Here is a 26,294-nt window from a genome sequence, read left to right on the forward strand (position 1 = left end):
CGTTTAATGGGATCGGCCCTAACCTTGTAACAAAGAGGCGAGAGGGTTACCACTGAGTCACAGCTGATAGCCTTGGCTCCCAGGAGCGGGTGGTCAGCAGCTCAGCTGTGAAGCCTACAGATGAGGTATTGAACCCTGTGAACCCTGTACCTGGAGTAATCTGGGCAGATTTTAAACTGCAGCCTTTAAAGGAGGATTTAAATTCAGAGAATGTGCAAGTGAAGAGTTACAGTGACATGTATCTGAACCTTTTATTAGCGTCAGGGAAAACAGCAGCGCTCCCTGTTTATGACGCTGCCTTTTTATACCTGTTTGTCTCTGTCTCTGTGTCTCCCTTTCGGTCTACTTCACTGTCTATTTGCGAGTAGTAATGTAAGGCCAGATAGTGTTAGGAGGAGAGCGACTGTTGTGTTATCACTGGGGTTGGATCCTGATTAATGTTGGGAATGAGATGAGTGGGAGCAACCCGAGGTTAATATTGGGAATGGGATGAGTGTGAGCAGTTCCAAGTTAGTGTTTGGAATGGGATGAGTGTGAGCAGTTCCAGGTTAGTGTTAGGAATGGGATGAGTGTGAGCAGTTCCAGGTTAGTGTTAGAAATTGGATGAGTGTGAGTAGTTCCACATTAGTGTTAAGAATGGGATGAGTGTGAGCAGTTCCAGGTTACTGTTAGGAATTGGATGAGTGTGAGTAGTTCCACATTAGTGTTAGGAGTGGGATGAATGTGAGCAGTTCCAGGTTAGTGTTAAGAATGGGATGAGTGTGAGCAGTTCCAGGTTAGTGTTAGGAATGGGATGAGTGTGAGCAGTTCCAGGTTACTGTTAGGAATTGGATGAGTCTGAGCAGTTCCAGGTTAGTGTTAGGAATGGGATGAGTGTGAGCAGTTCCAGGTTAGTGTTAGGAATGGGATGAGTGTGAGCAGTTCCAGGTTACTGTTAGGAATTGGATGAGTCTGAGCAGTTCCAGGTTAGTGTTAGGAATGGGATGAGTGTGAGCAGTTCCAGGTTAGTGTTAGGAATGGGATGAGTGTGAGCAGTTCCAGGTTACTGTTAGGAATTGGATGAGTCTGAGCAGTTCCAGGTTAGTGTTAGGAATGGGATGAGTGTGAGCAGTTCCAGGTTAGTGTTGGGGTTGGGATGAGTGTGAACAACTCTGATTAATTCTGGGAATGGGATGAGTGTGAACAAGCTCAGATTAGACTGCTAATTAGCTTATCTCAGTGATCGTATTCTTGCCACTGAATTGGAAGGTTGTGGGTTCAAGATTCACTGCAAGGTTTGAGTGTATAATCTAAACTCCAGTGCAGTACTGAGGAAGCGCTGCATTGTCGGGTGAGACATTAAAGCAAGGTCCTGCCCATCTGTTTGGTTGGATTTGAATGTCTCACTACATTATTCGCAGAAATGTCTTTGCCCACATTCTTCCCTCAAGCAACACCACCAAAAACAGTTTAGTGGTTATTGATCTTATTGCTGTTTGTGGGATCTTGCTGTGTGCAAAATGATTGCTCAATTTGCCTACATACCAACAGTCACTAGTCTTAATTGAAAGTAATTCATTGAAACAAAGTGGTTTGGGACGATTCTGAGAGATGCAAACCATAAATGAAAGTCTTTCTCTCAGTGTAGGGACCAGGACTCACTCCTCGCTCCTTGGGTTCCCTCTACTGTGGCGGCTGATAATCCCCCACAGAGACTGTCCAGGTGCAGCAAACTCCTCACTCCGCTTGACACACACTGTCTGTGGCTGGGCGAGTCTCCGAGAAGGGACTAATAAGTAACTGCAGCAAGGTAGAGCTGCCTGGGGGTGGGGAGGAGGGGACACTTGCAAACCCCTGGGTGGGGTATCATAAGGAGAGGCCCCGACCCAGCCTGCAAATTGAGCTGGGAAAGATCCAGGAGCCATGGCAACCACAACAAGCTGCTGGCTGCTGTAATGTTAAGCGAACATCGCATTTAAATGTACGAATTAGCTTTGAACTGTGTCGGTATATTAATCCTCTGGAGGGTGCTGGTGTCTTCAAGCCAGCGTGGGTGGTATTAATGGATCCATTATTCAATAATTTAATTCAGTTACTCTGGTAATAGGCTTAGTCCTTTTACATCCCTTTTCCTTTTTATTATTTGTGACCAGCCGTCAGACTGGGCCTCTGCACAGTTCGCTATCACTGTACCTTGGCCTTACTCCCCGGTGCTCCCTGTAAGTCTGTGCTTATGACCCATAGGAGCAAAACCACTTTATGATCACTGGAACCCTTCAAGCAGACAGCAGTGTCCTCAGGGACCCCACCCCTTGATCACCATCGTGACCCCACCCCTTGATCACCATCGTGACCCCACCCCTTGATCACCATCGCGACCCCACCCCTTGATCACCATTGTGACCCCACCCCTTGATCACCATCGTGACCCCACCCCTTGATCACCATCGTGACCCCAGCCCTTGATCACCATCGTGACCCCAGCCCTTGATCACCATCGTGACCCCACCCCTTGATCACCATCGTGACCCTACCTCCTGATCACTATCGTGTCCCCTCCTCCTGATCACTATCGTGAGCCCACCTCCTGATCACTATCGTGACCCTTGCTGCTGTAGATATTGAGAGTACCAAATTGCTGTGATGTAGCCTGTGGTTCTATAACCTATCGACTCACTGCCCAGACTACACACAAAATTTCTTCTCCCTCTCCCACCCCTGCCATCTCCCACCCCCTGCCCCCTGCCACCCCCCTGCCCTCTCCGTCTCCCACCCCCTGCCCTCTCCGTCTCCCACCCCCTGCCCTCTCCGTCTCCCACCCCCTGCCCTCTCCGTCTCCCACCCCCTGCCCTCTCCGTCTCCCGCCCCCTGGCCTCTCCGTCTCCCGCCCCCTGCCCTCTCCGTCTCCCGCCCCCTGCCCTCTCCGTCTCCCGCCCCTGCCCTCTCCGTCTCCCGCCCCCCGCCCCCTGCCATCTCCCCGCCCCCCCGCCCCCTGCCATCTCCCGCCCCCCGCCCCCTGCCATCTCCCGCCCCCCGCCCCCTGCCATCTCCCGCCCCCCGCCCCCTGCCATCTCCCGCCCCCCTGCCCTCTCCGTCTCCCGCCCCCCTGCCCTCTCCGTCTCCCGCCCCCTGCCCTCTCCGTCTCCCGCCCCCAGCCCTCTCCGTCTCCCGCCCCCTGCCCTCTCCGTCTCCCGCCCCCTGCCCTCTCCGTCTCCCGCCCCCTGCCCTCTCCGTCTCCCGCCCCCTGCCCTCTCCGTCTCCCGCCCCCAGCCTTCTCCGTCTCCCGCCCCCTGCCCTCTTCCGTCTCCCACCCCCTGCCCTCTCCGTCTCCCACCCCCTGCCCTCTCCGTCTCCCACCCCCTGCCCTCATCCGTCTCCCACCCCCTGCCCTCTCCGTCTCCCACCCCCTGCCCTCTCCGTCTCCCACCCCCTGCCCTCTCCGTCTCCCGCCCCCCGCCCCCTGCCATCTCCCACCCCCTGCCCTCTCCGTCTCCCGCCCCCTGCCCTCTCCGTCTCCCGCCCCCCTGCCCCCTGCCATCTCCCGCCCCCCGCCCCCTGCCATCTCCCGCCCCCCAGCCCCTCTCCGTCTCCCGCCCCCTGCCCTCTCCGTCTCCCGCCCCCAGCCCTCTCCGTCTCCCACCCCCTGCCCTCTCCGTCTCCCGCCCCCCGCCCCCTGCCATCTCCCGCCCCCCGCCCCCTGCCATCTCCCGCCCCCCGCCCCCTGCCATCTCCCGCCCCCCGCCCCCTGCCATCTCCCGCCCCCCGCCCCCTGCCATCTCCCGCCCCCCGCCCCCTGCCATCTCCCCGCCCCCCCCGCCCCCTGCCATCTCCCGCCCCCCTGCCCTCTCCGTCTCCCGCCCCCCTGCCCTCATCCGTCTCCGCCCCCTGCCCTCTCCGTCTCCCGCCCCCTGCCCTCTCCGTCTCCCGCCCCCTGCCCTCTCCGTCTCCGCCCCCAGCCTTCTCCGTCTCCCACCCCCTGCCCTCTCCGTCTCCCACCCCCTGGCCCTCTCCGTCTCCCACCCCCTGCCCTCTCCGTCTCCCACCCCCTGCCCTCTCCGTCTCCCACCCCCTGCCCTCTCCGTCTCCCACCCCCTGCCATCTCCCACCCCCTGCCCTCTCCGTCTCCCGCCCCTTGCCCTCTCCGTCTCCCGCCCCCTGCCCCCTGCCATCTCCCCGCCCCCCCGCCCCCTGCCATCTCCCGCCCCCCTGCCCTCTCCGTCTCCCGCCCCCTGCCCTCTCCGTCTCCCGCCCCCAGCCTTCTCCGTCTCCCGCCCCCTGCCTCTCCGTCTCCCACCCCCTGCCCCTCCCGTCTCCCACCCCCTGCCCTCTCCGTCTCCCCACCACACCCTGCCCCTCTCCGTCTCCCACCCCTGCCCTCTCCGTCTCCCACCCCCTGCCCTCTCCGTCTCCCACCCCCTGCCCCCTGCCATCTCCCACCCCCTGCCCTCTCCGTCACACACCCCCTGCCCTCTCCCTCTCCTGATCCACCCCCTGCCCTCTCCCTCTCCTGATCCCACCCCTGCCCTCTCCCTCTCGCTGCCCTCTCCCTCTCCTGATCCCACCCCCTGCCCTCTCCCTCTCCTGATCCACCCCCTGCCCGTTCCCTCTCCTGATCCCACCCCCTGCCCTCTCCCTCTCCTGATCCCACCCCCTGCCCTCTCCCTCTCCTAGATCCCATCCCCTGCCCGTCCCTCTCCTGATCCCACCCCTGCCCTCTCCCTCTCGCTGCCCTCTCCCTCTCCTCTCCTGATCCACCCCCTGCCCTCTCCCTCTCCTGATCCCACCCCCTGCCCGTTCCCTCTCCTGATCCCACCCCCTGCCCTCTTCCCTCTCCTGATCCCATCCCCTGCCCGTTCCCTCTCCTGATCCCACCCCCTGCCCGTTCCCTCTCCTGATCCCACCCCCTGCCCGTTCCCTCTCCTGATCCCACCCCCTGCCCGTTCCCTCTCCTGATCCCACCCCCTGCCCGTTCCCTCTCTGATCCCACCCCCTGCCCTCTCCCTCTCCTGATCCCACCACCTGCCCTCTCCCTCTCCCACCCCCTGCCCTCTCCCTCTCCTCTCCTGATCCCACCCCCTGCCCTCTCCCTCTCCTGATCCCACCCCCTGCCCGCTCCCTCTCCTGTTCCCACCCCCTGCCCTCTCCCTCTCCTGATCCCACACCCCTGCCCTCTCCCTCTCCTGATCCCACCCCCTGCCCGCTCCCTCTCCTGATCCCACCCCCTGCCCTCTCCCTCTCCTGATCCCACCACCTGCCCTCATCCCTCTCCCACCCCCTGCCCTCTCCCTCTCCCTCTCCTGATCCCACCCCCTGCCCTCTCCCGTTCCCTCTCCTGATCCCACCCCCTGCCCGTTCCCTCTCCTGATCCCACCCCCTGCCCGCTCCCTCTCCTGATCCACCCCCCTGCCTGCTCCCTCTCCTGATCCTACCCCCTGCCCGTTCCCGCTCCTGATCCCACCCCCTGCCCGTTCCCGCTCCTGATCCCACCCCCTGCCCTCTCCCTCTCCTGATCCCACCCCCTGCCCTCTCCCTCTCCTGATCCCACCCCCCTGCCCGCTCCCTCTTCCTGATCCCACCCCCTGCCCGCTCCTCTTCCTGATCCCACCCCCTGCCCGCTCCCTCTCCTGATCCCACCCCCTGCCCGCTCCCTCTCCTGATCCCTACCCCCTGCCCGCTCCCTCTCCTGATCCCACCCCCTGCCCGTTCCCTCTCCTGATCCCACCCCCTGCCCGTTCCCTCTCCTGATCCCACCCCCTGCCCGTTCCCTCTCCTGATCCCACCCCCTGCCCGTTCCCTCTCCTGATCCCACCCCCTGCCCTCTCCCTCTCCTGACCTTTGCATACTGAGTGTGTGGGGACAGACCTGGCTGTATGGCAGATCAAGCTCTGCATCTTTGAATCAGGGCTGGTTATACAAAGGAGGTTGATGCTGAGACAGGCCTCTGGTGCAGGTGGGGCCCCAGTGCTGTGAGCTCAGATCACAACCAGCTGCTGAAACCATTTGGTTCCAATCAGCTTGAAGCATTTTAACTGTTGTTTGCTGCCCTCTGGAGGAGTGTTTTTAAACCTAATTTTTGTTTCAATAATTCCCCCCCCCCACCACTCACACCTTACCGAAGGTGCCATCTCCTCATTGGGTGTGAGTCACATTCCTCACTGGGTGGGGGGCACATTGCTGTCTGGGTGGGGGGGCACATTCCTCTCCGGGTGGGGGGGCACATTCCTCTCCGGGTGGGAGTGGGGGCACATTCTTCTCCGGTGTGGGGGGGCACATTCCTCTCCGGGTGGGGTGGGGGCACATTCTTCTCTGGATGGGGGGGCACATTTCTCTCTGGATGGGAGGGGCACATTTCTCTCTGGAGGGGGGGCACATTCCTCACTGGGTGGGGGGGCACATTTCTCACTGGGTGGGAGGGGCACATTTCTCACTGGGTGGGGGGGCACATTTCTCACTGGGTGGGGGGGGTACATTCCTCTCTGGATTGGGGGGCACATTCTTCTCTGGGTGGGGGGGGCACATTCCTCACTGGGTGGGGGGGGCACATTCCTCACTGGGTGGGGGGGTACATTCCTCTCTGGGTGGGGGGGGGGCACATTCTTCTCTGGATGGGGGGGTGGGCACGTTTCTCTCTGGGTGGGGGGGCACATTTCTCACTGGGTGGGGGGGCACGTTCCTCACTGGGTGGGGGGGGTACGCACCGAAGTGGTACTTCTTCATGTGGGAACCTGCACCGTGAGTGGTGGAGAGCAGTCTTAACACACTCAATGTACATTTTACAGTAGGGCTGAGGATAGGGAGAGGGCGGGGATTGGATCAGGAGAGGGAGAGGGTGGGGATTGGATCAGGAGAGGGAGAGGGTGGGGATTGGATCAGGAGAGTGAGAGGGTAGGGATTGGATCAGGAGAGGGAGAGGGTGGGGATTGGATCAGGAGAGGGAGAGGGTAGGGATTGGATCAGGAGAGGGAGAGGGTGGGGATTGGATCAGGAGAGGGAGAGGGTAGGGATTGGATCAGGAGAGGGAGAGGGTGGGGATTGGATAAGGAGAGGGAGAGGGTAGGGATTGGATCAGGAGAGGGAGAGGGTGGGGATTGGATCAGGAGAGGGAGAGGGTGGTGATTGGATCAGGAGAGGGAGAGGGTAGGGATTGGATCAGGATAGGGAGAGGGTGGTGATTGGATCAGGATAGGGAGAGGGTGGTGATTGGATCAGGATAGGGAGAGGGTGGGGATTGGATCAGGAGAGGGAGAGGGAAGGGATTGGATCAGGAGAGGGAGAGGGTGGGGATTGGATCAGGAGAGGGAGAGGGTGGGGATTGGATCAGGAGAGGGAGAGGGCGGGGATTGGATCAGGATAGGGAGAGGGAAGGGATTGGATCAGGAGAGGGAGAGGGAAGGGATTGGATCAGGATAGGGAGAGGGAAGGGATTGGATCAGGAGAGGGAGAGGGAAGGGATTGGATCAGGAGAGGGAGAGGGAAGGGATTGGATCAGGAGAGGGAGAGGGTGGGGATTGGATCAGGATAGGGAGAGGGAAGGGATTGGATCAGGAGAGGGAGAGGGAAGGGATTGGATCAGGAGAGGGAGAGGGAAGGGATTGGATCAGGAGAGGGAGAGGGTGGGGATTGGATCAGGAGAGGGAGAGGGTGGGGATTGGATCAGGATAGGGAGAGGGTGGTGATTGGATCAGGATAGGGAGAGGGTGGGGATTGGATCAGGATAGGGAGAGGGTGGGGATTGGATCAGGAGAGGGAGAGGGAAGGGATTGGATCAGGAGAGGGAGAGGGTGGGGATTGGATCAGGAGAGGGAGAGGGTGGGGATTGGATCAGGAGAGGGAGAGGGCGGGGATTGGATCAGGATAGGGAGAGGGAAGGGATTGGATCAGGAGAGGGAGAGGGAAGGGATTGGATCAGGAGAGGGAGAGGGAAGGGATTGGATCAGGAGAGGGAGAGGGTGGGGATTGGATCAGGAGAGGGTGGGGATTGGATCAGGAGAGGGTGGGGATTGGATCAGGAGAGGGAGAGGGAAGGGATTGGATCAGGAGAGGGTGGGGATTGGATCAGGAGAGGGAGAGGGTGGTGATTGGATCAGCTTGCGGAGAGGGCAGATTAGGATCAAGTAGGGTGGGATCAGGATCGGTAGACAATGGTGAATGGTTTCAAGACAGGGATGTGATTAAGATAGGGGTAATGCAGGGATGGGATTAAGATAGGGGTAATGCAGGGATGGGATTAAGATAGGGGTAATGCAGGGATGGGATTAAGATAGGGGTAATGCAGGAATGGGATTAAGATAGGGGTAATGCAGGGATGGGATTAGGATAGGAACAAGGCAGAGATGGGATAAGGGTTTTCAGAGGTTTTCTTTGCAGTTTATGAAAATTTACTTAACATTAACAAGAAAGCAGATTACTAAGATTAGGAAGATTACTAACATTATTAACTGTTACTGATATCGGGTCTGGGTTAGCGTCACCAGTCTCTCCCCAAGGGTCTCTCACGATCAGTTGACTTTCACTGTTCAATATTGAGACATATGACAGCGGGGGTAACAATGAGACTCCTTTATTATATGAACTGGATATTGTGTTCCTCGCACGTTCCCTCACAGGTGCTTCTGCAATCTTCCGATAGGTGGACTGATTAACTCTTTAGTGAGATGAGGCCAGCTATGAATTGTTAAGCTGCTTTATTTTACCGTCTATAAGTGAACGTACAGACTAACAGTGATAACAGATTTCACCTTTAACTTCAGTTCCTCTCTGCTGTGAATAAAATAATAAACTGCACCACATTGTCCCAGTTAGTGGGCTCAGTAACACCTTTGCTTTCCATTCTGGTCAGCCCCTAAGCTAAAATCTGACCTGTCCTACTCTTAATTTCCAGCCTAGGGCTCTCGCCAATTAATGGCTAACATGTGTCTCGTTGCTCTTTTTATGGTATTCCAGTGGACAGGAAGTTAAAGGCTCAACTTACAACCCCTTCCCTATCCAGGGCTTGGCCAATAAAGCTGGCAATTAAAATGGCTACCCAATGATGTCCCAATGCTGCTGCTTGGCGTGGTTTATGTCAAAGCATCACGGGTTTGTAAACATATAATAAAGAGGGTCAATTAATACTTTTCCATGAAGACGGTTATTTTGATGTAAAACGCACTTGGCCTTGACCTCTGACCTGTTTCTTCTTTCAGAGGACAAACTGGAACAGCAGCATTCCCTGTTCACCCATTACAAGGATCCCTGTCGTCTGGGCCCTGGAGAGGAACAGCCCTGGGTCATCGGTGAGTGCATCACCCACAGCAACAACTAGTGATCCTTCCCTACACTGAGGGTGATGGAGCAGGGGTGACAGCCTCACGGTGAGGGACACAGGGCTCACGGTGAGGGTGAGGGGGACAGAGGGCTCACGGTGAGGGTGAGGGGGACACACGGCTCACGGTGAGGGTGAGGGACACAGGGCTCACGGTGAGGGTGAGGGGGACAAAGGGCTCACGGTGAGGGTGAGGGGGACACAGGGCTCACGGTGAGGGTGGGGACACAGGGCTCACGGTGAGGGTGGGGACACAGGGCTCACGGTGAGGGTGGGGACACAGGGCTCATGGTGAGGGTGAGAGGGACACAGGGCTCGTGGTGAGGGTGAGGGGGACACAGGGCTCACGGTGAGGGTGAGGGGGACACAGGGCTCACGGTGAGGGTGAGGGGGACACAGGGCTCACGGTGAGGGTGAGGGGGACACACGGTGAAGGGTGAGGGGGACACAGGGGTCACGGTGAGAGTGAGGGGGACACAGGGCTCACGGTGAGGGGGACACAGGGCTCACGGTGAGGGGGACACAGGGCTCACGGTGAGGGTGGGGACACAGGGCTCGTGGTGAGGGTGAGGGGGACACACGGCTCACGGTGAAGGGTGAGGGGGACACATGGCTCACGGTGAAGGGTGAGGGGGACACAGGGGTCACGGTGAGAGTGAGGGGGACACAGGGCTCACGGTGAGGGTGAGGGGGACACAGGGCTCACGGTGAGGGTGAGGGGGACACAGGGGTCACGGTGAGGGTGAGGGGGACACAGGGGTCACGGTGAGAGTGAGGGGGACAACAGGGCTCACGGTGAGGGTGAGGGGGACCACAGGGCTCACGGTGAGGGTGAGGGGGACACAGGGCTCACGGTGAGGGTGAGGGGGACACAGGGCTCACGGTGAGGGTGAGGGGGACCACAGGGCTCACGGTGAGGGTGAGGGGGACACAGGGGTCACGGAGAGAGTGAGGGGGACACAGGGCTCACGGTGAAGGGGACACAGAGCTCACGGTGAGGTTGGGGGACACAGGGCTCACGGTGAAGGGTGAGGGGGACACAGGGCTCACGGTGAGGGTGAGGGGGACACAGGGCTCACGGTGAGGGGGACACAGGGCTCACGGTGAGGGTGAGGGGGACACAGGGCTCACGGTGAGGGTGAGGGGGACACAGGGCTCACGGTGAGGGTGAGGGGACCACAGGGCTCACGGTGAGGGTGAGGGGGACCACAGGGCTCACGGTGAGGGTGAGGGGGACACAGGGGTCACGGTGAGAGTGAGGGGGACACAGGGCTCACGGTGAGGGTGAGGGGGACACAGGGCTCGTGGTGAGGGTGAGGGGGACACAGGGCTCACGGTGAAGGGTGAGGGGGACACAGGGCTCACGGTGAGGGTGAGGGGGACACAGGGCTCACGGTGAGGGTGAGGGGGACACAGGGCTCACGGTGAAGGGGACACAGAGCTCACGGTGAGGTTGGGGGACACAGGGCTCACGGTGAAGGGTGAGGGGGACACAGGGCTCACGGTGAGGGTGAGGGGGACACAGGGCTCACGGTGAGGGTGAGGGGGACACACGGCTCACGGTGAGGGTGAGGGGGACACAGGACTCACGGTGAGGGTGAGGGGGACACAGGGGTCACGGTGAGGGTGAGGGGGACACAGGGCTCACGGTGAGGGTGAGGGGGACACAGGGCTCACGGTGAGGGTGAGGGGGACACAGGACTCACGGTGAGGGTGAGGGGGACACAGGACTCACGGTGAGGGGAACACAGGGCTCACGGTGAGGGTGAGGGGAAAAAGGACTCACGGTGAGGGGGACACAGGGCTCACGCTGAGGGTGAGGGGGACACAGGGGTCACGGTGAGGGTGAGGGGGACACAGGGCTCACGGTGAGCGTGAGGGGACACAGGGCTCACGGTGAGGGTGGGGGACACAGGGCTCACGGTGAGGATGAGGGGGCCACGGGGCTCATGCTGAGAGTGAGAGGGCCACAGGGCTCACGATGAGGGTGGGGGACACAGGGCTCACAGTTAGGATCAGGGACTCCGGCCTTGCACTGAATGTGAAGGGGGGGTGGTGGGGACGAGACGGCACCCCCTCATGATGAGGGGAAAGGCCGGCCTAACTGTATGGAAATCAGCGAGAAAAATGGACACACACATTCAATTTGATAATCTGTCTGGTGCTCACGACCGCTGACCCTGACGGGTGTGCACAGAAATTGTGAGCTATTTAAATCTGTGCACATGGGACATCTGTCCAAACCCGTGCTGGGTTAAAGGGCTAAGCCCAGGCATGCTGTCTTGTGACTGACAGAAGTCGGGTTCTATTTATGAAGCGGGGAAGATAACCCCTGAGTTTGATGTGATTTAATGGAGTGCTGAATTAGGAGATGATGGGAAGAGTCTGAACTTTAACATGTAACAGAAAATAGAAAGGAGAAAGTTTGACCTTGCACTTGTAAAATAGGAGGGGCAACTGTGGGACAAAAAGGCCACAAGTGGGTACAAGGGGCCTGTCAGTCTAAACCGAGAATGTTTCACTCTGTCTCATGCCCCCAGTTCACAGCCCTAATATCATTGAGGGACAAGCTCTTGTCTAATTACAGAGGAGACATGTTTATTGTTCCAGCCTGTCAGAAACCATCGTGTTTCAGAGTGTTTAGTCCCTTGTGACTGAGCTCTCTGAAAGATGCATTGTGTTTATTCTGAATGGTTTGTTAGTTTGCTGTGAAGGCTTTGATACTTGACACGCTGTCTGTGTGACAGGTACTTTAATGGACCCAGAGGGACTCTACGACGAAGATACCATCACACCAGATAATCTACAGAAGTAAGTGTCCTGCCTTCACCCTCTTTCCCAGCATTTTCTGTTTTGCGGAACTCCTTATCTCAAAACTGGGGAAGGGCGTGGTCCGGTCTATGAAATTCCAGCACGAGCTTTCCAGTGAGCTGCATTGAAAGTAATTGCTTCACACCATCAACATCTGTTGGTCACAGCTGCAGTGACCACTGTATCGCTTCCTGTGCTGACCACAATGATAGTGACCACTGTATCGCTTCCTGTGCTGACCACAATGATAGTGACCACTGTATCGGTTCCTGTGCTGACCACACTGACAGTGACCACTGTATCGCTTCCTGTGCTGACCACAATGATAGTGACCACTGTATCGGTTCCTGTGCTGACCACAATGATAGTGACCACTGTATCGGTTCCTGTGCTGACCACACTGACGGTGACCACTGTATCGATTCCTGTGCTGACCACGCTGACAGTGACCACTGTATCGATTCCTGTGCTGACCACACTGACAGTGACCACTGTATCGATTCCTGTGCTGACCACACTGACGGTGACCACTATATCACTTCCTGTGCTGACCACACTGACAGTGACCACTATATCGGTTCCTGTGCTGACCACGCTGACAGTGACCACTATATCGGTTCCTGTGCTGACCACACTGACAGTGACCACTGTATCGATTCCTGTGCTGACCACACTGACGGTGACCACTATATCGGTTCCTGTGCTGACCACACTGACAGTGACCACTGTATCGATTCCTGTGCTGACCACACTGACGGTGACCACTGTATCGATTCCTGTGCTGACCACGCTGACAGTGACCACTATATCGGTTCCTGTGCTGACCACACTGACAGTGACCACTGTATCGATTCCTGTGCTGACCACACTGACGGTGACCACTATATCGGTTCCTGTGCTGACCACGCTGACAGTGACCACTATATCGGTTCCTGTGCTGACCACACTGACAGTGACCACTGTATCGATTCCTGTGCTGACCACACTGACGGTGACCACTATATCGGTTCCAGTGCTGACCACACTGACAGTGACCACTATATCGGTTCCTGTGCTGACCACACTGACAGTGACCACTATATCGGTTCCTGTGCTGACCACGCTGACAGTGACCACTATATCGATTCCTGTGCTGACCACACTGACAGTGACCACTATATCGGTTCCTGTGCTGACCACACTGACGGTGACCACTGTATCGATTCCTGTGCTGACCACAATGATAGTGACCACTGTATTGGTTCCTGTGCTGACCACAATGATAGTGACCACTACATCAGTTCCTGTGCTGACCACAATGATAGTGACCACCGTATCACTTCACTTCCTGTGCTGACCACACTGACAGTGACCACTATATCGGTTCCTGTGCTGACCACACTGACAGTGACCACTATATCACTTCCTGTGCTGACCACACTGACAGTGACCACTGTATTGGTTCCTGTGCTGACCACAATGATAGTGACCACTATATCGGTTCCTGTGCTGACCACACTGACGGTGACCACTACATCAGTTCCTGTGCTGACCACAATGATAGTGACCACTGTATTGGTTCCTGTGCTGACCACAATGATAGTGACCACTGTATCGATTCCTGTGCTGACCACACTGACGGTGACCACTACATCAGTTCCTGTGCTGACCACAATGATAGTGACCACTGTATTGGTTCCTGTGCTGACCACAATGATAGTGACCACTGTATTGGTTCCTGTGCTGACCACAATGATAGTGACCACTATATCGGTTCCAGTGCTGACCACACTGACAGTGACCACTGTATCGATTCCTGTGCTGACCACAATGATAGTGACCACTGTATTGGTTCCTGTGCTGACCACAATGATAGTGACCACTGTATTGGTTCCTGTGCTGACCACAATGATAGTGACCACTGTATCGATTCCTGTGCTGACCACAATGATAGTGACCACTGTATTGGTTGCTGTGCTGACCACAATGATAGTGACCACTGTATTGGTTCCTGTGCTGACCACAATGATAGTGACCACTGTATTGGTTCCTGTGCTGACCACAATGATAGTGACCACTGTATCGATTCCTGTGCTGACCACAATGATAGTGACCACTGTATCGATTCCTGTGCTGACCACAATGATAGTGACCACTATATCAGTTCCTGTGCTGACCACAATGATAGTGACCACTGTATTGGTTCCTGTGCTGACCACGCTGACAGTGACCACTGTATCGATTCCTGTGCTGACCACAATGATAGTGACCACTGTATCGATTCCTGTGCTGACCACAATGATAGTGACCACTGTATCGGTTCCTGTGCTGACCACGCTGACAGTGACCACTGTATCGATTCCTGTGCTGACCACAATGATAGTGACCACTGTATTGGTTCCTGTGCTGACCACAATGATAGTGACCACTGTATTGGTTCCTGTGCTGACCACACTGACAGTGACCACGATATCGGTTCCTGTGCTGACCACACTGACAGTGACCACTATATCACTTCCTGTGCTGACCACACTGACAGTGACCACTATATCGGTTCCTGTGCTGACCACACTGACAGTGACCACGATATCGGTTCCTGTGCTGACCACACTGACAGTGACCACTATATCGGTTCCTGTGCTGACCACACTGACAGTGACCACGATATCGGTTCCTGTGCTGACCACACTGACAGTGACCACTATATCGGTTCCTGTGCTGACCACACTGACAGTGACCACTATATCGGTTCCAGTGCTGACCACACTGACGGTGACCACTATATCGGTTCCTGTGCTGACCACACTGACGGTGACCACTATATCGGTTCCTGTGCTGACCACACTGACAGTGACCACGATATCGGTTCCTGTGCTGACCACACTGACAGTGACCACTATATCGGTTCCAGTGCTGACCACACTGACAGTGACCACTATACCGGTTCCTGTGCTGACCACACTGACAGTGACCCCTATATCGGTTCCTGTGCTGACCACACTGACGGTGACCACGATATCGGTTCCTGTGCTGACCACACTGACAGTGACCACGATATCGGTTCCTGTGCTGACCACACTGACAGTGACCACTATATCACTTCCTGTGCTGACCACAATGATAGTGACCACTATATCGGTTCCTGTGCTGACCACACTGACGGTGACCACGATATCGGTTCCTGTGCTGACCACACTGACAGTGACCACGATATCGGTTCCTGTGCTGACCACACTGACAGTGACCACGATATCGGTTCCTGTGCTGACCACACTGACAGTGACCACGATATCGGTTCCTGTGCTGACCACACTGACGGTGACCACGATATCGGTTCCTGTGCTGACCACACTGACAGTGACCACGATATCGGTTCCTGTGCTGACCACACTGACAGTGACCACTATATCACTTCCTGTGCTGACCACACTGACAGTGACCCCTATATCGGTTCCTGTGCTGACCACACTGACGGTGACCACGATATCGGTTCCTGTGCTGACCACACTGACAGTGACCACGATATCGGTTCCTGTGCTGACCACACTGACAGTGACCACGATATCGGTTCCTGTGCTGACCACACTGACAGTGACCACGATATCGGTTCCTGTGCTGACCACACTGACAGTGACCACGATATCGGTTCCTGTGCTGACCACACTGATGGTGCCCACCGTATCACTTCCTGTGCTGACCACAGTGACGGTGACCAGTGTATCGCTTCCTGTGTTGACCACTGACAGTGACCACTTGTTACAAATTTTGGGTCTGCACTGGATATTCTCTCAGGTTCAGCATCCCCAGTCTCTCCCATAAGTGGTCCCCAAGTCCCTTATGATCACCTTTACTGCCCGATATCTAGTTACACAATATCATGACCCAGGGGCTGTAACAATGACCCCTCTCCATGCCCCGAATACTGTTATCCCTCAAGTGCCTCCATGTGCGTTTCACCTCTCACCCAGAAGGCAGTATGATAAACACTCTGGTCAGACAAGACCAACTGCAATCTAACCAATGGGTTTACTTTACGTGAAATACACGACTGAACAGAAAACCGTTTTCACAGTGAGATTTACTTATTTCCTTTTGTTCCTCGTAATATCAAAACGAATAAATTATGTAAGCTTTGTCCTTTATTCACTTTACTATTCAGTAATGTTGAATTGATTGGCACTTACTTAAAGAGAGAGTTCTCTGCCTCGCTAACATTTTCAGCTTCTTACTGCAGCCTTCTTGTTTCTAGCCACAGAGGAAGCCGAAAACATGACCTCTGACCCCCTACCTCAGCTCTCTGTGTTGAGGATTGGCTTACCTTGTTGTCAATCAAGTTACTACCTTGAATCAGAAACTCTGCCCCCCCCCCTCCTTTTGGCTAGGCCTCCTGCTCTGCTCAATGAATGGAACCAATCCAACATTATACGTGCAAACTCTCTGGAATGTGCCATCGATCCTCATTGTTTCAAGCTGATTTGGTGTGCGAGAAAAGCACTTCTGTTAATTACATCATCTGGTCCCACAGCTTGTGGACCTGTCCACATATAGAATAACTCGTGTGTTGCTGGGAGTTAACCTCCAGTGACCCAAACTTAACTTCTTAGCAACATCATAATATAAATTAACACAAAATCCCTTCTGTTCCAAATACGCAAAAATTTCCAAACAGGATGCCAGTGTATCAGTTCCCACATTGACCATATTTACATGGACCACTGTATTGTTTCCCATGCTGACCATGTGAACATTAACAACTGTATCGGTTCCTGTACTGACCACACCGATAGTGACCACTGTATCGGTTCCTGCACTGACCACACCGATAGTGACCACTGTATCGGTTCCTGCACTGACCACACCGATAGTGACCACTGTATCGGTTCCTGCACTGACCACACCGATAGTGACCACCGTATCGGTTCCTGCACTGACCACACTGACAGTGACCACTGTATCGGTTCCTGCACTGACCACACCGATAGTGACCACCGTATTGGTTCCTGCGCTGACCGCACCGACAGTGACCACCGTATCGGTTCCTGCACTGACCACACCGACAGTGACCACTGTATCGGTTCCTGCACTGACCACACCGACAGTGACCACCGTATCGGTTCCTGCACTGACCACACCGATAGTGACCACCGTATCGGTTCCTGCACTGACCACACCGATAGTGACCACCGTATCGGTTCCTGCACTGACCACACCGATAGTGACCACTGTATCGGTTCCTGCACTGACCACACCGATAGTGACCACCGTATCGGTTCCTGCACTGACCACACCGATAGTGACCACTGTATCGGTTCCTGCACTGACCACACCGATAGTGACCACCGTATCGGTTCCTGCACTGACCACACTGACAGTGACCACTGTATCGGTTCCTGCACTGACCACACCGATAGTGACCACCGTATTGGTTCCTGCGCTGACCGCACCGACAGTGACCACCGTATCGGTTCCTGCACTGACCACACCGACAGTGACCACTGTATCGGTTCCTGCACTGACCACACCGACAGTGACCACCGTATCGGTTCCTGCACTGACCACACCGATAGTGACCACCGTATCGGTTCCTGCACTGACCACACCGATAGTGACCACCGTATCGGTTCCTGCACTGACCACACCGATAGTGACCACTGTATCGGTTCCTGCACTGACCACACCGATAGTGACCACCGTATCGGTTCCTGCACTGACCACACCGATAGTGACCACTGTATCGGCGCCTGTGCTGACCACACCGACAGTGACCACCGTATCGGTTCCTGCACTGACCACACCGATAGTGACCACTGTATCGGCGCCTGTGCTGACCATTTGAACAGCGACGATTGTATTGGTTCCCTCACTGCCGGGTGACACAGTGATCGTGAATACACTGATCATACCAGCAGTGACTGTTGTGAAGTTCCCTTACTGTGTTGTGTCCGGATCTCTGATTGACAGGATCTCAGTGGCTATTCAACAGAAGTCAGGGATTTGACTCATCAAAACCCGAGTCCCAGACACTGCTGCTTGGCCGTGAATATTGAACATGTTCAGGGCAAATGGCACTGTAAAAATAAATTTGCTTCCCCCAGGCTCCTCCTGCTTATTCATCTGTGACGGGTTCCACAGCAGCGTCAGTCTGGGGAGCAGACCCCACTGCGACGAGAGATGGGACTGCGCTGTAACCTTTCACCTTATTTACAGGGTGCTGGAGAGCGAAGAGGGGCGCAGGGAGTACCTGGTCTTCTCCAACGGCAAGAACCACCCGTCTTCTCAGAAGGGGAGGAAGGTGCCACTGAAGGGCTGCGGGCGGAGGATCGACTACGCGCTCTACTCCGAGGAAGGCCTCAACCCCGACTGGAAAGCGGTACGGTTCATGCTGCTGCCCTTGCCTGACGAGGACACTGTGCATAAAGTCCATTAGGACATGTGATAATGTGATAATCCCACAGTGAGATAAGAGAGAGTTCCACAGGCTACGGAGAAAGAGCAGGGGAATGAGACTAATTGGATAGCTCTTTCAAAGAGCCAGCACAGGTACGATGGGCCGAATGGCCTCCTCCTGTTCTGTATCATTCTATGATCCTGCAGAGAGAGAGAGGAGAAGGGGGAGGAGGGAACACTAGGGTCCCCTTCGGAATTAGAGGCACAAAGAGGAGTCTGGACATGGGATTAGCTGCAGGTACATAACACGACAGTGTGAAATCCTTCCAGCACTGTAACATTGAGAGGGCTGTCTGAGGGATGGGCGGGGACCCTAAAGGAAACTGGTGGGACCCAAAACTGCAGGTGGCTGTAAAGTTGTTAATATAACCAGTGGTTGGTCACTAGGGGAGTATTGAATTCAAATCATTGAGTTGATTTGGAATGTTCAGTGAGTGAGAGCGTTAGCTCCCCAGTTGAAAAGTATGAAAAGACCAACCACTGGCTCTACTGTATGTTCAAAATAATAGCTTAGGACAGAGAATGTGTCCATTTATTGGTTTCTTTCCAGGAGGTGTTTAATCTATCTACTAAAAATATATTATCGTTGAATCTTACAGTGCAGGAGGCCGCCATTCGGCCCATCGTGCCTGTGCCGGCTCTTTGAAAGAGCTAACCAATTAGTCCCACTCCCCTGCTCTTATCCCATAGCCCTACAAATTCAAATATTTATCCAATTCCCTTTTGAAAGTTATTATTGAATCCGCTTCCACCACCCTTTCAGACAGTGCATTCCAGATCATAACAACTCGCTACATAAAAAAAAAATTCTCCTCACCGCCCCATTATATTACTATTATATATTCACTAGTTCACCTATTGTTCAATTAATTCGCTTAAACAAGGTCTGACATTGTGATGCTCAACTACTTTTCAAGAGTCGATCCTGTAGCTGAGGCTACACAAAGGCTTTCTGTTTATCAGAAACTTGCCGAGATAGTGGGGCCACTAATGATACTGTCGAGATCCTGGGGAGCCAAAGCAAAAGTGTGAGAGTGTTCTAAAATAAATCGCGGGATGGGGGATGGGGGGAGGGGCGGAAAAGACCCAAAAAACGTAACTGAGACATCAAGCAGTAAAGTACTTGATGCGTGATAAATAAGAGATAAACAGGTAAAATCGACAGGGGCGTGAAATTTGTTGGTCGATGTATCACTGACACCTGTTGTCTGTTTATGTGCAGGAGGTGGAAGAGTTCAGCTTCGTCACCCAGCTGGCCGGCCTGACTGATCACCTGGCGGTGGCCATGCGACTCTCAGTATCGAACAGGGAGGAGGACCCTTGACTTCAGGGGAGAGCAGAAACCACTCGGGAAAGTGTTATCTGTGTGGGAACGAGGGTGGCTTGTTTTCAGGTGCACAGATACGGATGACATCCGACCAGACCTAGGCCCGCGGCCTCCCACTCGCTTTGTCTATAGAAATTATTTAGAAGAAGGTGTCGTGGGCAATGATCAACGCTGGTTATTTCCATGCTCTACTCCAGCAGGCCGAGGCCTTGCTGCGGACTCCCAGAGCAGTGGAGAGCAAAAACGACATAGATATTCCTCACTGCCTTGGACTAGTGTTATTCTTGGGGTGTTCTCTCTCTTTTTTCTAAATGCCTAGCACAACTTAGTTTGTGACCAGTCCGTGAATGAGTGTTTGATGTTCTTATTTTTGCATAATCCTTTGTATAACTTTCAATGAATCTGTCATCTTGTTTTGCCTTTCAAGAGCATGACCATGTGGCAATGACACCTTCAGTGTTAGTGTGTGTCCCATTCCTGACATTGTGTTAGTGCATGTCCCATCTCTGAAGGTGTGTGTGGTGTATATATATATATGTGTGTGTGTGTATGTGTATATATATATATACACACACAAATATATATGAGAGAGAGAGCCTACAGCAGCAAAGGCAAATGTGATTAGCTGCAGAGACACAAGTCTGAACCCTTCTGCCAATTATTGCTCAGTCACTGTCCCCCCCCCCCACTGACCCCTCTGCTGATCCAGGTGTGGGTCTGGCACGGCCCTGTTGTCTCCAATTACACATTAGTGCACTGGGTTCTGGCACGTTTAATGTAATCCCTGCCTGAGACCAGTTCACGGCAGAAGCTCGACTTGAATATTTAACTTCACCTCGTGGTTTCTGCACGGTCTGACCGAGTGTGACTGACGGTGCCATTTCACACCATTTCTGACACGAGAGCTCCGGGGCTGGGGAAGGGACCAATCCCACCTTTAGTCTGATAACTGAATTATGGGATGAAAATCATTCCTGTCTTTTCCACTGCCGCTCCCATACAAGGTTACTGGGACTAAACTCCACTTCAAACACCTCCCCCCGCCCCCCCATTTGCTGCATTGAGGGTTCACGCTCTAGCAGAGGGCCTGCACGTTGCTTTAGCGACGCCATTTCTGCACGAGTCTCTCGCTTTTTGTTAATGGAATCCTCTTAACACTCAGCAGATACAGTGAGCCCTGAGTGAGGCGCATGTCATGTGACTCAAATATGTCACATGACACATGCATTGTGGCATGTAAACTCGATGGATGCTTTCTTTTTATGGGCCTGTGTTAATTATTTTTCTCCCTATTCCCCCTGCTCCGCCCCCTGCCTCAAGGAACTCTTTGCTACTAAGCGACATAACTAAGTCCTGCCCAGGGTGAAACTCCCTCCAATTCTTTTTCTCCTTTCCTTGTGGCATAGTCTAGGCTTCTGCAGAATAACACTGAGTAAGAGCCTGACTGAGAAACAGAGGTTTTCATCTAAGGAAGTCAGTGGTGGGGGTTGGGGGGTATTTGCTCTGTGACCAGGCACTTTGGAACATGACTGAACTGCTCTGATTGCAAATGTGACTTACGGTGGGGGGAGGGGAGAAGTGGAAACATAAGTCAAACAAAAGAGAACTGGAGTGATGCAATGCTTGTCGGGTTGCTCGTACTGTTCAGAATTACAGGAAGAGCTCCTTTTCCCGATCACCTCGCCAGTGGGCAATAGCAGTCGCGGACCATGGGGTAAATTTTCAACTTTCCTCTGGGTTGTGATCGGCCGCCCGTTATTAAACTGTCCTGATTTTCGTTTCCAAAAAAAAAGTCAATGGAAATTAAGGTCAGGTGGAGCCTTTATCGGGCGGCCGATCCACGACGCCAGTTTCAAGCCCGTGAATCCATCCATCCTGAGGGTGTTTTCCTGCCATAGCACTTCACTGCCAGCAGATGATGCAGTTGCACTGTCTGACAGGACCTCTGCTGTGGTCTGTAGTTTGCCCTGAACTTTACTGCCTTCAGATCTCATTCAACAACTGCCGCCATTAGCAGAGGTCCTTGTGCTTGTCCAGACTACAGCAGACTATCGTGGGACCAGTTTTTGCATGCTGCATGGTATCAGGGAGGAGTGAGATGCCAAACCTCTGTTTGGTATTTACAATTTGGGTCCTGGCTGCTATCAACAGCGCAGGGCTGGGACCAGTACCTTTAACTGGAACCAGCACCTTTAACTGGAATATGCTTTGCTGCATGCAGAGCTGGAAATGGTTTGCAGTCACTATCCACAAGTAGCTCTGTGTGACACAGGGGACTACTGGACAGACACAAGTCTGTTAAATGTCACCCTCAGCCACTTGGGCAGCTTGCCCCGCAGGCTGAGTTCCCAGGAACAGCTTGAGGCGAGCTTCCAGCGTGTTGGCCTCTTGAAGGAAAACTCGCTCCCTTGGGGACTCGATACCAGCAGCTTCCCCAGCTGTTAGGTGTTCTTCATTTCAGTCAAAAGTCTTTTATCTTCAAATTAGTACGGTATCATGATGTTGGTTCTCCTCCAACCCACTCCGTCCCAGGGCTCCAAGGTGATGGAACACCTCCCTTTCATCATTCCCTCCTCCTACAATCAGACGTCACTTATTCTGGGTTCACCTCCCATTTTTTCATTGACTACTTTTTCAGCCTTGGTGATATCCCACACTGGGCATGTCCATTTATTAGAATCCTGCATGGAAAGTGTTCAAAAAAGACAGACTTGTATTTATATAATGCCTTTCATGACCTCAGGCTACCCCAAATCAATTTACAGCCAATGAAGTACTTTTTGAAATGTAGTCACTGTTGTAATGTAGGAACGCGGCAACCAGTTTGCGCACAGCAAGATCCCATAAACAACAATGTGATAAATGACCAGATAATCTGTTTTAGTGATGTTGGTTGAGGGATAAATATTGGCTCAAGACACCGCGGAGCACTCTCCGGCTCTTCTTCAAATAGTGTCATGGGATCTTTTACATCCACCTGAGAGGGTTTCCAGCCCAGGCTCTGATACAGCTGAAAAATATAATTGAATCCATGGCCTATTCCTGGTACCTGCTTCTGCATCCTAGATAGTTTGACAGCCAGATATGAAAGATCCTGCGTCCCTCACAGTGAGGCGAAGGGGACCGCGTGTCCCCCGTACAGTGAGGCGAAGGGGACCGCGTGTCCCCCCCCGTACAGTGAGGCGAAGGGGACCGCGTGTCCCCCGTACAGTGAGGCGAAGGGGACCGCGTGTCCCCCCCGTACAGTGAGGCGAAGGGGACCGCGTGTCCCCCCTACAGTGAGGCGAAGGGGATCGCGTGTCCCCCCCTACAGTGAGGCGAAGGGGATCGCGTGTCCCCCCCTACAGTGAGGCGAAGGGGATCGCGTGTCCCCCCCTACAGTGAGGCGAAGGGGATCGCGTGTCCCCCCCTACAGTGAGGCGAAGGGGATCGCGTGTCCCCCCTACAGTGAGGCGAAGGGGACCGCGTGTCCCCCGTACAGTGAGGCGAAGGGGACCGCGTGTCCCCCGTACAGTGAGGCGAAGGGGACCGCGTGTCCCCCCTACAGTGAGGCGAAGGGGATCGCGTGTCCCCCCCTACAGTGAGGCGAAGGGGACCGCGTGTCCCCCGTACAGTGAGGCGAAGGGGACCGCGTGTCCCCCGTACAGTGAGGCGAAGGGGACCGCGTGTCCCCCCTACAGTGAGGCGAAGGGGATCGCGTGTCCCCCGTACAGTGAGGCGAAGGGGATCGCGTGTCCCCCCTACAGTGAGGCGAAGGGGACCCCGTGTCCCCCCTACAGTGAGGCGAAGGGGACCGCGTGTCCCCCGTACAGTGAGGCGAAGGGGACCGCGTGTCCCCCGTACAGTGAGGGGAAGGGGACCGCGTGTCCCCCCTACAGTGAGGCGAAGGGGACCCCGTGTCCCCCCTACAGTGAGGCGAAGGGGATCGCGTGTCCCTCGTACAGTGAGGCGAAGGGGACCCCGTTTCCCCCGTACAGTGAGGCGAAGGGGACCGCGTGTCCCCCCTACAGTGAGGCGAAGGGGACCGCGTGTCCCCCCCTACAGTGAGGCGAAGGGGACCCCGTGTCCCCCGTACAGTGAGGCGAAGGGGACCGCGTGTCCCCCCCTACAGTGAGGCGAAGGGGACCCCGTGTCCCCCGTACAGTGAGGCGAAGGGGACCGCGTGTCCCCCCTACAGTGAGGCGAAGGGGATCGCGTGTCCCCCGTACAGTGAGGCGAAGGGGATCGCGTGTCCCCCCTACAGTGAGGCGAAGGGGATCGCGTGTCCACCCTACAGTGAGGCGAAGGGGACCGCGTGTCCCCCGTACAGTGAGGCGAAGGGGATCGCGTGTCCCCCGTACAGTGAGGCGAAGGGGACCGCGTGTCCCCCGTACAGTGAGGCGAAGGGGACCGCGTGTCCCCCCCTACAGTGAGGCGAAGGGGATCGCGTGTCCCCCGTACAGTGAGGCGAAGGGGACCCCGTGTCCCCCGTACAGTGAGGCGAAGGGGATCGCGTGTCCCCCGTACAGTGAGGCGAAGGGGATCGCGTGTCCCCCGTACAGTGAGGCGAAGGGGACCGCGTGTCCCCCGTACAGTGAGGCGAAGGGGACCGCGTGTCCCCCGTACAGTGAGGCGAAGGGGACCGCGTGTCCCCCGTACAGTGAGGCGAAGGGGACCCCGTGTCCCCCCTACAGTGAGGCGAAGGGGATCGCGTGTCCCCCGTACAGTGAGGCGAAGGGGATCGCGTGTCCCCCGTACAGTGAGGCGAAGGGGATCGCGTGTCCCCCCCTACAGTGAGGCGAAGGGGACCGCGTGTCCCCCCCTACAGTGAGGCGAAGGGGATCGCGTGTCCCCCGTACAGTGAGGCGAAGGGGACCCCGTGTCCCCCCCCCTACAGTGAGGCGAAGGGGATCGCGTGTCCCCCCCCTACAGTGAGGCGAAGGGGATCGCGTGTCCCCTGTACAGTGAGGAGACGGAGGTCCCGTATCCCCCCTACAGTGAGGTGACGGGGACCGCGTGTCCCCCCTACAGTGAGGCGAAGGGGACCGCGTGTCCCCCCTACAGTGAGGCGAAGGGGACCCCGTGTCCCCCCTACAGTGAGGCGAAGGGGACCCCGTGTCCCCCCTACAGTGAGGCGAAGGGGATCGCGTGTCCCCCCTACAGTGAGGCGAAGGGGATCGCGTGTCCCCCCTACAGTGAGGCGAAGGGGATCGCGTGTCCCCCCTACAGTGAGGCGAAGGGGATCGCGTGTCCCCCCTACAGTGAGGTGAAGGAGATCGCGTGTCCCCCCCTACAGTGAGGCGAAGGGGATCGCGTGTCCCCCCTACAGCGAGGCGACGGAGGTCCCGTGTCCCCCCTACAGTGAGGCGAAGGGGATCGCGTATCACTCGTACAATGAGGTGAAGGGGATCGCGTGTCCCCCCTACAGTGAGGCGAAGGGGACCGCGTGTCCCCCCTACAGTGAGGCGAAGGGGACCGCGTGTCCCCCCTACAGTGAGGCGAAGGGGACCGCGTGAGCCCCCTCCAGTGAGGCGAAGGGGACCGCGTGTCCCCTCTACAGCGAGGCGACGGAGGTCCCGTGTCCCCCCTACAGTGAGGCAAAGGGGACCGCGTGTCCCCCCTACAGTGAGGCGAAGGGGATCGCGTGTCCCCCCTACAGTGAGGCGAAGGGGATCGCGTGTCCCCCCTACAGTGAGGCGAAGGGGATCGCGTGTCCCCCCTACAGTGAGGCGAAGGGGATCGCGTGTCCCCCCCTACAGTGAGGCGAAGGGGATCGCGTGTCCCCCGTACAGTGAGGCGAAGGGGACCGCGTGTCCCCCCTACAGTGAGGCGAAGGGGATCGCGTGTCCCTCCTACAGTGAGGCGAAGGGGATCGCGTGTCCCCCCTACAGTGAGGCGAAGGGGATCGCGTGTCCCCCCTACAGTGAGGCGAAGGGGACCGCGTGTCCCCCCTACAGTGAGGCGAAGGGGACCCCATGTCCCCCGTACAGTGAGGCGAAGGGGACCGCGTGTCCCCCCTACAGTGAGGCGAAGGGGACCCCGTGAGCCCCCTACAGTGAGGCGAAGGGGACCCCGTGAGCCCCCTACAGTGAGGCGAAGGGGACCCCGTGAGCCCCCTACAGTGAGGCGAAGGGGACCGCGTGAGCCCCCTACAGTGAGGCGAAGGGGACCGCGTGAGCCCCCTACAGTGAGGCGAAGGGGACCGCGTGAGCCCCCTACAGTGAGGCGAAGGGGACCGCGTGAGCCCCCTACAGTGAGGCGAAGGGGACCGCGTGAGCCCCCTACAGTGAGGCGAAGGGGACCGCGTGAGCCCCCTACAGTGAGGCGAAGGGGACCGCGTGAGCCCCCTACAGTGAGGCGAAGGGGATCGCGTGTCCCCCCTACAGTGAGGCGAAGGGGATCGCGTGTCCCCCCTACAGTGAGGCGAAGGGGATCGCGTGTCCCCCCTACAGTGAGGCGAAGGGGATC

The 26,294-nt window shown here is 56.2% G+C and overlaps 1 protein-coding gene across 1 annotated transcript in view; it reads left to right on the forward strand.

Moving 5' to 3' along the window:
* Positions 1-26,217, forward strand: part of smpd3 (sphingomyelin phosphodiesterase 3) — a 124,916-nt gene extending 98,699 nt beyond the window's left edge. Inside the window, exons 5-8 of the mRNA XM_067997718.1 lie at positions 9,165-9,254; positions 12,031-12,094; positions 18,281-18,443; positions 19,743-26,217. Coding sequence (XP_067853819.1) covers positions 9,165-9,254; positions 12,031-12,094; positions 18,281-18,443; positions 19,743-19,844 — 419 coding nt within the window. The 3' untranslated portion in view covers positions 19,845-26,217. The remainder of the gene's footprint in view (positions 1-9,164; positions 9,255-12,030; positions 12,095-18,280; positions 18,444-19,742) is intronic.
* The last annotated feature ends 77 nt before the right edge of the window (positions 26,218-26,294 follow it).

Source organism: Heptranchias perlo, chromosome 16 (assembly GCF_035084215.1).
Source record: "Heptranchias perlo isolate sHepPer1 chromosome 16, sHepPer1.hap1, whole genome shotgun sequence".
NCBI classification, from domain to species: Eukaryota; Metazoa; Chordata; class Chondrichthyes; order Hexanchiformes; family Hexanchidae; genus Heptranchias; species Heptranchias perlo.